Source organism: Elephas maximus, chromosome 5, assembly GCF_024166365.1.
Source record: "Elephas maximus indicus isolate mEleMax1 chromosome 5, mEleMax1 primary haplotype, whole genome shotgun sequence".
In the NCBI taxonomy this organism is placed as follows: domain Eukaryota; kingdom Metazoa; phylum Chordata; class Mammalia; order Proboscidea; family Elephantidae; genus Elephas; species Elephas maximus.
In genome coordinates this window covers 59,033,424-59,048,277 of record NC_064823.1, presented here as the reverse complement: position 1 = coordinate 59,048,277, position 14,854 = coordinate 59,033,424, and the positions used below count along the sequence as shown (strand labels likewise).

The following is a 14,854-nucleotide window of genomic DNA, read 5'->3' as shown; positions in this document are numbered from 1 at the left end:
GGTGAAACAAATCACAAGTTTTAGTGAAAAATTCAATTTTGCTCCTTCTGCCGTACTGACAAATCTTGTATCCATTGATGTTCTGATCCCTGTAGTCTCCAAAAGAGATAATTTAACAAAATAAAGCATCTCTGTGTATATTTCTGGCTCACCATGTGACAGCAACTTTTTCTAGGCATAAACTAAAATGAGCAAAGAGGGATTCATTTCATAGAGTGCTGCTATCATGCCACTGAAGCAACCCAGCACTGGTTCCATGAGCATATTAATTTTCATGCATCTTTAGGGAGATGGGGGAGGTCTGTCTGTTGAAAGAGAGGCAAATGCCTCAGCATAAATGGAAGATAAGAATTATATTTTTGACTTAGTCTTAGCAAAGAGTTGTAAAAAAAAATTCTGAGGATATTAGAGTATTTACAGGATTTGTCTTTTACCTATTCTTGTTGTTGTTAGGTGCCGTCAGCTGGGTTTCGACTCATGATAATGCTATGTATGACAGAATGAAACACTGCCCGGTCCTGTGTAGTCTACTTTTTAATTTTAATATTATTATTATTATCATTAACCTCTTCAATAGTTCTTGAACTAAAGAAACTTTGAGAGGCTTTTTATTCCTGCTTGTAGTGGGTATGAACCCTGATTTCAGGGTTCAGACCGATGGGTTTCCTCACTCCATACTGAGTTCTTTCAATAGGGAATAGTTCTTTCACTCTTCAGGGGTGACAATATCCTTCTTCTAGAAAGTTCTGTTTCCTGATGCTTCTGTGTCACATCAAAAAGGGCCTCTTTTTAATTTTTTTTCATTTAGTCAAATATGCATAGTGAATCCACTTAGTGACCTACAGTCTGCTGGTACAAGAGATAAAAGATGAACAGAAGACATTTTTGCTCCATGTATGTCCACAATTTAGTCAGGCAGGCAGAAGAATAAATAGGTACATTTCAGTAAAAGTGCACTCAGCTGCTAACTGAAAGGTTGGTGGTTAGAACTCACCAGCTGCTCTACAGGAGAAGATGTGGTGGTCTGCTTCCATAAATATTTCAGCCTCAGAAACCCTGTGGGGCAGTTCTACTCCATCTTATAGGGTCACTATGAGTTGGAAGCAACTTGACAGCAATTTTTTTTTTTCTTGGTACTTAGAGCTTTATAAAATTGTGGTACAGAGGGGCTGAGATTCAGTCAGTCACGCTGGTTCCCCCATTGTTGTTGTTGTTAGCTGTCCTTGAGTCTGCCCCAACTAATGGCCACTCCATGCACAACAAGTCAGATTAGGCTTTTCAGTGGCTGGTTTTTGGAAGTAGCTAGTCATGCCTTTCTTTCTAAACTGTCTTGATCTGGAAGCATTGCAGACATTTCCTCAGCATCACAGCAACATGCAAGCCTCCACTGACAGACAGGTGATGGCTGTGCTTAAGATGCATTGGCCAGGAATTGAACACAGGTCTCCCACATGGAAGACAAGGATTCTACCACTGCCTTTGGTTTGTCCATAACCAAAATCCAAAAACCCATTGCCGTCCACTCGATTCCGACTCGTAACGACCCCACAGGACAGAGAAAAACTGCCCCATAGGGTTTCCAAAGAGTGGCTGGTGGGCTCAAACTGCCAACCTTTTTGTTGGCAGCCAAGGAACAGTGGTTAAAAGCTACGGCTGTTAACAAAAAGGTCAGCAGTTCAAATTCACCAGCCACTTCTTGGAAATCCCATGAGGCAGTTCTACTCTGCCCTATAGGGTTGCTTTGAGTTGGAGTCAACTTAACGGCAACAAGTTTGGTTTTGGTTTGTCCCATAGAGTTTCCAAGGAGCGCCTGGCAGATACGAACTGCCAACCTCTTGGTTAGCAGCCGGTTTGTCCCTAAAAAAAAAAAAAAAAAAAAATACTGAAATACTTCCATATTTGCTGCTAAATAACTGAATGCCCATTCCCTATTTCCTACAGGCTCCCTAGAATCCCTGGACCACCTCATCATCTAGCAGATAAAGAGTTTATACTTGATACAGCAAAGAACCTTCAAGACTGTTCCTCTGCTAAGGGAGTTGTGTGCCGTGGAGAGGATTCTGACTCTTAGCAACCCTACAGAACAGAGGAGAACTGCCTCACAGGGTTTCCTAGGCTGTAAATCTTTACACGAGCAGATTGTCAGGTCTTTTCTCCCATGGATCCACTGGTGTGTTCGAACTACCAACCTTTCAGTTAGCTGCTGGTGCTTAAAAATTGTACCACCAAGGCTCTTTAAGGGAGTTGTGCAGTTGTAAGAATTGTTTCAATAGCACCTGTAGGTGTAAAGAAGTGTTTGTCAAGACTGGAGGAAAGAGCAGCCAAGTCTAGAGGCCTTGAGCTTCACCCCTGGGGTCCCCACAACATAGATTTTGTTAACTGATGAGTATTGACAGAGTTCATACGTCAAACCTGTCAGCACCTGGGGAGATGGAGGATAATGGATCCTGGGTCAGCCTCTTTCTCCTCTGAGACTTTTTTAATCTCTTTCTTTGGGCTCTGAAAAGTAGATCTACTAACAGTAGCCTCAGTCCAAAATTTCTTCTTTGGGAGAAAATATGTTAGTCTAGTATTTGGGGACTGTGAAGACTAAATGAACAATGCTACCTTTAAAAATCAGAGTAAGGGCAGCAGTGCATCATAGATATTTACACTAATGAGTCATCTGATAACCCGTAACCATTGCCGTCAACTCAATTCTGACTCATAGCAACGTTACAGGACAGGGTAGAACTGCCCCAAACAGTTTCCAAGGAGCGCCTGGTGGATTCGAATTGCTGAACTTTTGGTTGCAGCCATAGCTCTTGACCACTACACCACCAGGGTTTCCAAGTCATCTGATAGCCTTGATAAAAAGGCATTTGCTTGTTTTAGAGCTCACGAAGTCATCTTCTTTTGACTTCGATCAAAGCAATCAGCTACAGAATGTAGGAGGGCATGTTGGTGATTCTTCATAGAACAGAAAGTTTGTCTGTGCATACCCTACAGTGCAGAGCAGAGTGACTTCCTTGGAGCAAGGTACTCAGTGACTATTTTGACTTTAAGACATTGAATTCAACCTTCTGGGAATCAATAGGAGATAATTTAATAATAGTACTAGTAATGGACAATATTTCTTGAGTGTTTTTGGTGTGTTCTAAGTGATTTTCATGTATCATCTCATTTAAACCTTACAACATTATGAATAAGTACTATTTCTCTATTTTATAACTGAGTAAACTGAGGTACTGAGAATTTAAATATCTTACCCAAAGTCAAAGAGTTAAAATATGGTGAAGCTTGGATTCAAACTTGGTGTTCTGTAAGGAAATCATATTAATATTCTATACTAAAGAATTAACGAATTTAAGGGAGAGAATGAAATGTTAATTACCATAGAAATACCTAGACCATTACTTGCACCAAAGGTGATGCCATCACAACTTAAAAATTAGATTTCTGTGAAACTTACTAACTTGGATCAGAAGGAAGAAAATTATTACTCCTGATATTCTGCAAAGGATCTACCAACAACATCCTCAGTGGAGCTAGACATATCCTTATAAAACAAAGATCAATTAAACCAATCAGCCACGTATTCATTGAACATCTGTCATCCGACTTTGCCAGGGTCATCTGCCACAGGATACAAAGAAGCACAAATACCTGCCCATCTTCCCTGATATCTTAAGGGCCGATTTTACTTATGGTAAATCACAAGAGTCTACCTATTGGTTTCCCTTTAAGATCGATATTTCAGTTTATGCTATATCTGTCCTGTAAGATTCCTCAAAAAAATAAATGAAATACTAAATAATCATTGTTTTTATCTTTAAATTAAAATAATCATGTAATTCTTCAACTCTTCAAGTTAGCTTTCATCCCTTTCTTTTTAAATTTATCTGTTCCTCCTGAGCAAATGGCAGTTGTAATGTGTCACGTTGAGATATTCATTAGCTTTCTGGTCTTGGTAATTTTAATAGGGTCGAAAAGAATTTACAAAGGAGTTTATTAGCCTGCTCTCAAGCATGTGTGTTTGATCTTACTTCTGACTTCAAAAAAAGAAAAGGAAATGTGCATTAAATATAGTTCTTTGAATGTCAAATGGGTATATGATTTTTGAGCTTGCCAAGTGTTAATTGGTCTCTTCCCTAGCGATGATACAAATAAAATTCATAACCAGTTAGTTTGCAGTCATGAATCTTCACTCCCTGACAAAGTGAACCATTTTGTGGAGGAGATTGAAAATATGAAGCAGTTATTAGAATCCCCTCAAAGTTTTTGCAGGGATTGTTTACCTTTAAGAAATTTTGAGTAAAAATGAGGCTGGATATCTATGCTACTCATGATATATTTGAGTATAATTTATCATGTAGTTTAATGGAGGAGGTTTGCATTAGAATTTTAGAAATACAACTAAGGAGACAGATGCAAGTATTATAATAACTGAAATGAAATATCAACACAGAGAATGTCTTCTTTCTAATTGCACTAAATCACACTGTGTCTCAATGCTGGAAGAAGGTTTTGATGTTGTTGGATGTAACAACTACAATCATGCCAAGTCTCTGATAAGGTGCTAGAAAACCATGGATACCAGTCACAAGGCAAAAAAAAAAAAAAAAAATTTCTCTTCTTTTAAAGATAAAAAGGAAATCTCATTACGAGTACTACCTTGAATTTATGCATTGACACATGTAGATATGAATGACTGTATGACAAAAAAAGTAGTCTGGTAAGGTTGTGTCTAAATTTCTAATTAATTTTTTATTTTTAATTTGGAAAGCATAATCAGATGTTTGATTTGATTGTCATGGAGTCAACTAACTGAGCCAACTCCTTCCTTTGTTTCAATCTTTAAAAATCAAAAACCTATGAGAAATCAAATACTAAGTGCATTGTTAATTACTAATAGTGTTTTTTTTTTTTTTTGGCATAATGTTGTAACTCTCAAGAGTATTATTTTTCATCTTCATGTATGGGCAAAATTCAGGGACTGACTTTTCAAAATATCAGCTGACTGAAGTATACGCCTATATTGCAACAACCAAAAAATGCTACTTTTCATATATACAATAAAGAGTAATAATTCCAAATGTAGTTTGGAAGGTAACAAGGAACCATCAACAAAGTGGCAACTATGTCACATGCTAAGTTAAAGTGTGCCTGAGTTTGTAGGATCCAAGATCATCTAGAATAATACTGTTTGATTCATATTAGGATGTCTCCTAAACATCACGGAAACTCTGGTGGCGTAGTGGTTAAGAGCTATGGCTGCCAACCAAAACATTGGCAGTTCAAATCCACCATCATGTACAGTAACATTTTTTAGAGCTTAAAATTATCAGTTAACTAATGAAAGACACAGTATTAGATGATTTTCCTCAACATTATGCTCTAAGATGATGGTGAATGTATCAAGGAGAACATGGCACTTCCTCTTGTTGGCCTATTTTCCAGAGACAAGGCATTTTCAAAGGACATTATATCACTTGGTGTTAACGGCAAGTCACAGTATGAATCTAATGTGTAATACTTCATTGGTGGTCAATCAGTGTTGTTGTTAGTTGGCATTGAGTCATTTCCAACTCATGGTGACATGTGTGTACAGAGTTGAATTAGGCTTTGTTTTACACAGAATGGAAACCCTGGTGGCATAGTGGCTAAGTGTTAAGGCTGCTAATCAAAGGGTCGGCAGTTTAAATCTGTCAGGTGCTCCTTGGAAACTCTATGGGGAAGTTCTACTCTGTCCTATAGGGTCACTATGAGTTGGAATCGACTCGATGGCACCGGGTTTGTTTTTTTTTTTTTGCACAGAATTAAAAGATGAAAATGAAGAGTTTAACGGAAACTTACAGGATGAAACCAACTGACACTTGCTTCAAATACCTCTCTTACATGGTGTTAGATATGACTTCTAAGAATGTTCATAATTACATCATGGAACTGGACCAGGAGATACATATGTGGGGTATATACAACCACACACACACATACATATACATACACACTTTTTATGCTTTATTTTTTCTGCATATTACCAAGAATAATAGTAAAATTTATGGCATACCTTCTATCTTTACGATAGGTGACCAATAAAATAATGCAGTGTTTCTGAGTTCTTGCAAGCAAATGACAAAATTAAACCAAGCTGCCTATGGCTCTGTCCAGTGGTGTATTCTAATTGACTCCTAAGTCATTAATCAGTTCCCAATCAATCTATTTTGCCAGTAGCATGCAATTAGGACTCCATTACCATCCATTCATCATGCCATACCCTAATTCAGTGTGCTATTAGCCACGGAGTAGGCCTCCATTAGAATAACTGAGTGCCAATTGCTAAATGCAAAAAACTGTTGTTACTCACCTCAGCCGTTGGGATGCCTTCAGGTGGCCGACACTGGAGCAAGACTTCCTGTTCCAAGGACACTTCTTTTCCTAGTGGTTCCTGCTCAAATGTCTTCCGTAGATCTGGAAAGTACAGATGATAAAGTATATGTCAAAATTAATTAAAATTTAATCATTTATAAAAAGTACAATAAAAATTCCTGGGTTTAGTGTATGTGCCTTTGTATTTTTTATTTTTATTTTTTTAACTACATGTTGTTAATAATCTAGGTGGTTATATTCTGTGTGGTAGAATTTATTAAATTCACAGGCTATGAATTATATCTTCTTTAAACTTCAATGGAATGCTTTTGGAGATCTTCATTTTAGGAAACAATAAACCAATATCCCCCATCCAGTCGATTCTGACTCCTAGTGACCCTACAGGACAGAGTAGAACTACCCTATAGGGTTTCCAAGGAGTGACTGGTAGATTTGAACTGTCAACCTTTTGATTAGCAGTTGAGCTCTTAACCACTGCACCACCAGGGACGGCTCCTTTAAGAAGCAATTAATTGTGTTTCTTTAGTATTCCTTGATAATCAACTATGATAATCACATTTTTAGTCAGAAACCACATTCTCATTGTTGTTCTACATGGAGTCCCTCATGCACATGACTATTTTACTCTTTTTTCACAATAGATACAATTAAATTTGTAATAACCCTGAAATATTTGATCAGTAAGTTAAAAGTAAATTTCTGTTTTAGAGTTGAAAATAGAACACTGGAGGCCTAAGAGGATGAATATAACTTCTTGAAGATTCTCAAGCACAAGGCAGAAAATAGAGTAATGTTGGGAAGAATCCAAAATATGTCAATATGTAATCATATATGTGATCTTTCTTCAGTTAGAAGATTAAATAGCCACCTCTGCTCAGATATACCAAGCACCTAATTATGTATATAGCTACAGTTACTACAGCAATATGAAGCATAGTTTTCAAAACAATTATAAGTGGAACAAAAAAAAAGTTAAAGACTAGTTCGTCATTTTAATCACCAAACTTTGTTTTTAAAAAATGATTGTGTCATAGAGCTTAGAAGTAGTATTTTTTTTTAAGTGCACATACAAACTTTATTTCATACATGTACAATTCATCTCCCACCAATAAAAATTATTGGAATTTTATCAACTGGATTTTAATAATTAAATTAATGCTTCTGTACTTCCATTTCATGACCTCGATAAAGACATAAGAATCTCAAAGTACCATTTCAGCCTATTGAATTAATGGATAGAAACTCAAAGGCTCTGGAGGTATATCCCCAGTGTCTTCCAATGACCTACCAGAAAACATCACCTGAAAAAATACATTGAGAAAAAAAAAAAATCCACTGTTAAACACTTGCCATTTTGCTAAATTTATTGTGAAAAGAAAACTTCCAGACCTTAGGGATTATAAGAAAATTATGGGTTTACATAGATATGAAGAACAATAAGGGAACCCCTGGACAATGACAGAGCATCTGTCAGAAGGTCAGTTCTGTTTTGATTATCAAGAAACTGAGTATATGGCAGAAATAAACTTTTATAATCCACAAATTATTAGAATTTGAGAGTGATCTAAATCACGTCCTTATATTACATATGAGGAACATGTTCACCAAATTACCAAAAGTTCCACAGCAAAATAGTCAACACTAGTTTAGAACACACTGACTTGATTTGATAAGAATATTGCCATCCCACATTTCTTTCTAACATCTCTTCTGGTTACTTGGTGTCCTTCCAAAAGAAATATGAAAATCTTTTCTACTGACTTGGTAGTTGCTCTTTGTTTTTAATTGTCACTGAAATATTTTGGCAAAATGCCAAATAATGATAAAAACAAGAGCAGCAATTAATACTTTTCATGGGATAAAATGTTTTTGACAAGGTATATCTTGTTTGTGAAAAATGATTCTGAAAAGCTCTCTTCTGATGTGGGTTAGGGCCAAAACATGATGACTGGAATTAGTTCTCAAAGCAAATAACATACTGACTCACTCTCACTGAGGCTAATCAGCATTTCACAAAATGTGGGTTGGGAATAAGAAAAAGTAAGACATACTGTATCAAAAGAGTCAAAGCAGTTTCATCTAATGTTTATTAATTACTTCTCATTTCTACTCTGTAACACATGAGGTTGCCATGAGTTGGAATCGACTCGATAGTAGCAGGCAGCAGGTTTGAATTTTTGGTTTTCTTATACTAGACACTTTATTAGATACTTAGATGAAGATGGTAAGATATAGAATTAAGACTAGAAGGGTAAGCTGAGGTCTGGATATGAAAAGCCATTCTTGCATGCTAAAGAATGACAAACCCTCAAAGGCTTCTAAGTAAAAGAAGGAGATGAGATGTTACATATGACCATTAGTGTGACAGATGGATTGAGATGGGGATGAGAAGACAGAAGGCATTTCAGGGCCCATTTGAGTAGATGAGGAGGGATGATGGAGCCCTGAACTCAGCCGGTGATAGTGGACAGGAAGAGAAGACAGGTCCTAGAAATAGGCAAAGAAAATATTATATTATTAGCTACTGCAATTGTTAAGTTGGTACCAAAATTGAATGAAATAGTACCAAATTGGGCAGGGAAGTGGGGAGAAAGATAATATGTTTATTTTGGTAAATGTTCAGTTCAGTATGTTTGTAAGATAGTCACACGGAAAAGTCCAGTAAATTTATATTATGGTTTATAAACATCAACACTATTGACTTTTGGGGTGGAATAATTCTTTGTTGTGGGTGGTTCTCCTGTGCATAGTAAGACGTTTAGCAGTATCCCCGGCCTCTACCTACAAGATATTAGTTGCATCCCTCCCAGTCATGACAAAAAAAGAAAAAAATCCCTGAATATATTGTCAAATAATGCCTGAAGAAAAAATTACACTTGTTTGAGAACAATTAGTCTAGAGCTAAGAATCCCACGTGTCTGTCAGTTTGTCATACTGTGGGGGCTTGTGTGTTGTTGTGATGCTAGAAGCTATGCTACCAGTATTCATATACCAGCAGGGTCACCCATGGCGGAGAGGTTTCAGCTGAGCTTTCAGACTAAGACAGGAAGAAGGACTTGGAAGTCTACTTCTGAAAAGAATTAGCCAGTGAAAACCTTAAGAATAGAAGTAGAACATTGTCTGGCATAGTGCTGGAAGATGAGCCCCTCAGTTTGGAATACACACAACGCGACTGGGGAAGAGCTGTCACCTCAAAGTAGAGTCAACCTTAACGATGTAGATGCAGTCAAGCTTTTGGGACTTTCATTTGCTGATGTGGCACAACTCAAATTGAGAAGAAACAGCTGCAAATCTCCATTAATAATCAGAACCTGGAATGTACAAAGTATTAATCTAGGAAAATTGGAAATCATCAAAAATGAAATGGAATGCAAAAACACTGACATCTTAGGTATTAGTGAGCTGAAATGAATTGGACAAACCTATGGCCTACTATGCCAGGAATGACAACTTAAAGAAGAATGGCATTGCATTCATTGTCAAAAAGAACATTTCAAGATCTATCCTGAAGTACAACACTGTCAGTGACAGGATAATATCCATATGCCTACAAGGAAGGCCAATTAATAAGATTATTATTCATATTTATGCACCAGCCACTAAGGTCAAAGAAGAAGAAATTGAAGATTTTTACCAACATCTCGGTCTGAAATTGATTGAACATGCAATCAGGATGCACTGATAGTTACTGGTGATTGGAATGGAAAGTCGGAAACAAAGAAGAAGGATTGGTAGTTGGAAAACATGGCCTTGGTAACAGAAACGATGCTAGAGATCGCATGATTGAATTTTGCAATAGCAACGACTTCATTGCAAATACATTTTTCATCAACATAAACAGCCACTATACACATGGACCTTGCCAGATGGAATACGCAGGAATCAAATCGACTACATCTGTGGAAAGAAAGGATGGAAAAGCTCAATATCATCAGTCAGAACAAGGCCAGGGGCCGACTGCAGAACAGACCATCAAGAGCTTATATGCAGGGTCAGGTTGAAACTGAAGAAAATTAGAACAAGTCCACGAGAGCCAAAGTATGACCTTGAGTATATCCCATCTGAATTTAGAGGCCATCTCAAGAATAGACTTGATGCATTTAACACTAATGACCGAACCAGACAAGTTGTAAAATGACATTAAGGACATCATAAATGAAGAAAGCAAGAGACAGAAAAGAAAGACCTAAATGGATGTCAGAAGAGACTTGGAAACTTGTTCTTGAACATTGAGTAGCTAAAGCAAAAGGAAAAAAAAATATGAACTAAAAGAACTGAACAGAAGATTTCAAAGGGTGGCTTGAGAAGGCAAAGGATTATGATGACATGTGCAAAGACTCGGAGACAGAAAACCAAAAGGGAAGAATACACTCAGCATTTCTCAAGCTGAAAGAACTGAGGAAAAAATTCAAGCCTTGATTTGCAATTCTAAAGGATTCTATAGGGAAAATATTAAATGATGCAGGAAGCATCAAAAGAAGATGGAAGGAATACACAGAGTCATTATACCAAAAAGAACTGGTCAACACTCAACCATTTCAGGAGGCAACATATGATCAGGAACCATTGGTACTGAAGGAAAAAGTCCAAGCTGCACTGAAGGCATTGGTGAAAAACAAGGCTCCATGAATTGACGGAATACCGACTGAGATGTTTCAATAATCAGAAGCAGCTCTGGAAGTGCACACTTGCCTATGCCAAGAAATTTGGAAGATAGCTACCTGGCCAACCAACTGGAAGAGATCCATATTTATGCCTATTCCCAGAAAAGGTGATCCAACCGAATGCACAAATTATCCAACGATATCATTGATAACACATGCAATGAAAATTTTGCTGAAGATCATTCAAAAGTGGCTGCAGCAGTATACCCACAGGGAGCTGCCAGAAATTCAAGCTGGATTTAGAAGATGATGTGGAACCAGGGATATCACTGCTGATGGATATCAGGATCCATTGTCAGATGGATCCCGGCTGAAAGCAGAGAATACCAGAAAAATGTTAACCTGTGTCTTTGACTATGCTGAGGCATTTGACTGTGGATCATAACAAATTACGGATAACATTGTGGAGAACGGGAATTCTGGAACACTTAATTGTTTTCATGAGGAATCTGTACATAGACCAAAAGGTAGTCATTCAAACAGAACAAGGGGATACTGTGTGGTTTAAAGTTAGGAAAGGTGTGCATTGGGATTGTATCCTTTCATCATACCTATTCAATCTGTATGCTGAGCAAATAATCCGAGAAGCTGGACTATGTGAAGAAGAACAGGACTTTAGGATTGGAGGAAAACTCATTAACAATCTGTGCTATGCAGATGTCACTACCTTGCTCGCTGAAAGTGAACAGGACTTGAAGCACTTACTGATGAAGATCAAAGACCACAGCCTTCGGTATGGATTACACCTCAACATAAAGAAAACAAAAATCCTCACAACTCGATGAATAAACCACATCACGATGAACAGAGAAAAGACTGAAATTGTCAAGGACATCATTTTACTTGGATCCACAACCAACAGCCATGGAAGCAGCAGTCAAGAAATCAAGACGCATTACATTGGGCAAACTGGCTGCAAAAGACCTCTTTAAAGTGTTGGAAAGCAAAGATGTCACCTTGAGGACTAAGGTGTGCCTGATCCAAGCAATGGTGTTTTCAATCACCTTATATGCACGTGAAAGCTGGGCAATGAATGAGGAAGACAGAAGAAGAACTGATGCCTTTCAATCACGGCACCGGCGAAGAATATGGAATATACCTTGGACTGCCAAAAGAAGGAATAAATCTGTCTTGGAAGAAGTTCCAAGATTCATCTTAGATGCACGGATGGCAAGACTACGTTTCACATACTTTGGACATGTTAGCAGGAGAAAGACATCATGCTTGGTAAAGTAGAGGGTCAGTGAAAAAGAAGAAGACCCTCAACAAGATGGACTGACACAGTGGCTGCAATAATGGGCTCGAACATAGCAACAATTATGATGATGAAGCAGGATTGAACAGTGTTTCATTATGTTGTAATAGGGTCACTATGAGTTGGAATTGACTGATGGCACCTGACAACAACAATGAACCCTGGTGGTACAACAGTTAAGCACTTGGCTGCTAACCAAAGGCTGGTGGTTTGAACCCATCAGTGGGAGAAAAGACTTGGCAATCTGCTCTCGTAAAGATTAGAGCCTAAGAAACCCCATGGGGGCAATTCTACTCTGTTCTATAGGATCACTCTGAGTTGGAATTGACATGATGGAATACATCAACAGTTTAGAGCTAGGAAAATAGTCCTTGTTGAAGATTTGTGATTCATTGTTTGAGAGACAGCTGAAGCACTGGAAATAAGTGACATCACCAGGGGAGACAGTGGGCATAAAATTCATCGAAAGCATTTAAAACATTAAAAAGAAGACACCAACATTTAAGAAGAAACGCTGCCAGCAAATAATGGCATAGACTGCACAAACAGTTGAAAGAAAAACCGGAGAGGTTTAAGTGTCAGAGGAGCCAAGAGGAGAACAAAGTATTAAGAATTGGGGTGGCCGTTAGGTCAAGTGAAGCAAAGGATTCAAAAAGAAGTCATCGGTTTGGGCAACTTAGGAGTGGAGGAGAGTGGAAGCCAATCTGATTCAGCTGAATCAGTTGAGGGTTGCCTGGGAATTGGGAAAGTAGACTTAGTAAGTACCTGCTACTCTTTTCCAAAACTTTATGATAAAAGAAGTGGGCAGCACCAAGTCTGAGTGCAGTAGGCTCACATTCTTCTTAGGGTATAGTGTGATTTTGGGCACAGTTTTCAAATTCCTGTCATATGAAGGCACAGTTTACGTAGATTCTTGTTTCCTAACTGAGAATAGTGACACCACATCAGAGGCACATGCTTCAACGGACAGGTCTAACTGTAAACCACCATTGAATACTATATAATTATTTTACTTTAATGGTTTGACTGTAAACTCTATATAAATTTTATCTAATTTCTAAAATAATCTTGCATTTAACCCCCCCTCGAGGTAATACTTCTTCCTGAAAAACGCTTTTAACTCTTGCCATAAAACCTCTTTTCTAGCTTTCAGATCGTGTAATAAGCGTAGAATATATTGTGGCTGTGCCGTACGGCAGCTGCTCAGTGCAGTATGCCTCCACGTTCCTCTGCCAGTAGAGGGTGGATAACGTTTTAAGTATATCCTTTTTCATTTGGAGAGATGTGATAGAAGGCAGGCCAATGCCTTGCAGGCAGAAAGAACACAAGAGTAGACAAATAGGCATGAAAAACAGACACTTGTCAACTAGCAATTAGATGTAAAACAGAATGCTTCAGAATAATGTGGGTATTCTTTTCAAAAAAAGATGAATTTCTGCCCTTGGAAGACCTTTAGGATTCTACATTTCTGTTTTCTTTCCATTATTTCTAAGGCTGCTACTAAAATATGTATCAAGTCCTTTCATTATAACCTAGATTACTTTTGTAAAGTCAACTTGGCCTACCTTTGATTTAGTCATTGATTCTCCCAATTAAAGGAAAAATCAGCCTTGTCATATGCATGCATTCAGAGAGATGTTTACTTAAGAACATGAATATTGGCTTACTAAATTTTTTTTTTTTTAAATCCATACAACAAAATCCAATTAGCAGGTATAGAATCAGACTTGAAACTACGGATTTCTATTTACCATTTACACAGTCATCAGCCAAAGCTTTTTTTTTTTGAAGACACACACACACACACACACAGTCTATTTTTTTTAATGGAATTTTAATGATTTCAATGAAATTTTTGCATAATAATGAAGACTGTGGTTACAAATTATCTATGATGTAGAATACACTAATTCATGACATTCTACAAACATTAACTCTGCTTTCTGACAATGTAGTAAACAGAAAAGGCTAACTGGGAGTTAGGAGACTTTCTGGCCTTCACATTGCTCATTTGTAAAATGAAAGTAAATGACTGGATACTTCTGAAGTTTTATTTTAGCTACAAAGGCATATGACTGAATAGACTGACATTTTAAATACCCATGTTAGGAGAAAAAAAAGCTCATCCTTTGTGGAATAAGATACTTCTTGGTTGTGATGGCTCTTTATGGATATCTGTCCAAAGAGAAATAATAGAAGAAATTATTTTTCAATAGTCTAGCAGTTTATGCAACTTTGGAAAAAACTCTTTATAATTTTCTCCTAAGGACAACTTTTATGGACACTTAGATCTAAGCATCTATGCTTACAGGCAGGAGTTAGAAAATGCAAGAAGGGTTGGTTCTAGAAGATCCAGTAAAAATATTAAGTTTTTTGCCCAAATTAAAAAGAAAAATATGATATGTATCAGAAAACCTGATGAAAATTATAGCTCCGATGATTGCAGATACACTGGGAATGACTTTGAAAAGCTTCATTGCCTTCATGGGACAGAGGATGGGGGAGGAAAGTGCCTACCCCAAACAGCATCCAAGAAAGCCCACCATGCCAATATGGTTACTTACAT

At 37.5% G+C, this 14,854-nt stretch overlaps 1 protein-coding gene across 2 annotated transcripts in view; it reads right to left on the bottom strand.

The window, feature by feature from the left end:
• The window catches only part of UNC5C (unc-5 netrin receptor C), a 454,535-nt gene that overhangs the window by 126,472 nt on the left and 313,209 nt on the right, over window positions 1–14,854 (bottom strand). For both annotated transcript variants that reach the window (XM_049885676.1, XM_049885675.1), the window contains one exon: window positions 6,347–6,450. In XM_049885676.1, the coding sequence (XP_049741633.1) occupies window positions 6,347–6,450 (104 nt within the window). The remainder of the gene's footprint in view (window positions 1–6,346; window positions 6,451–14,854) is intronic.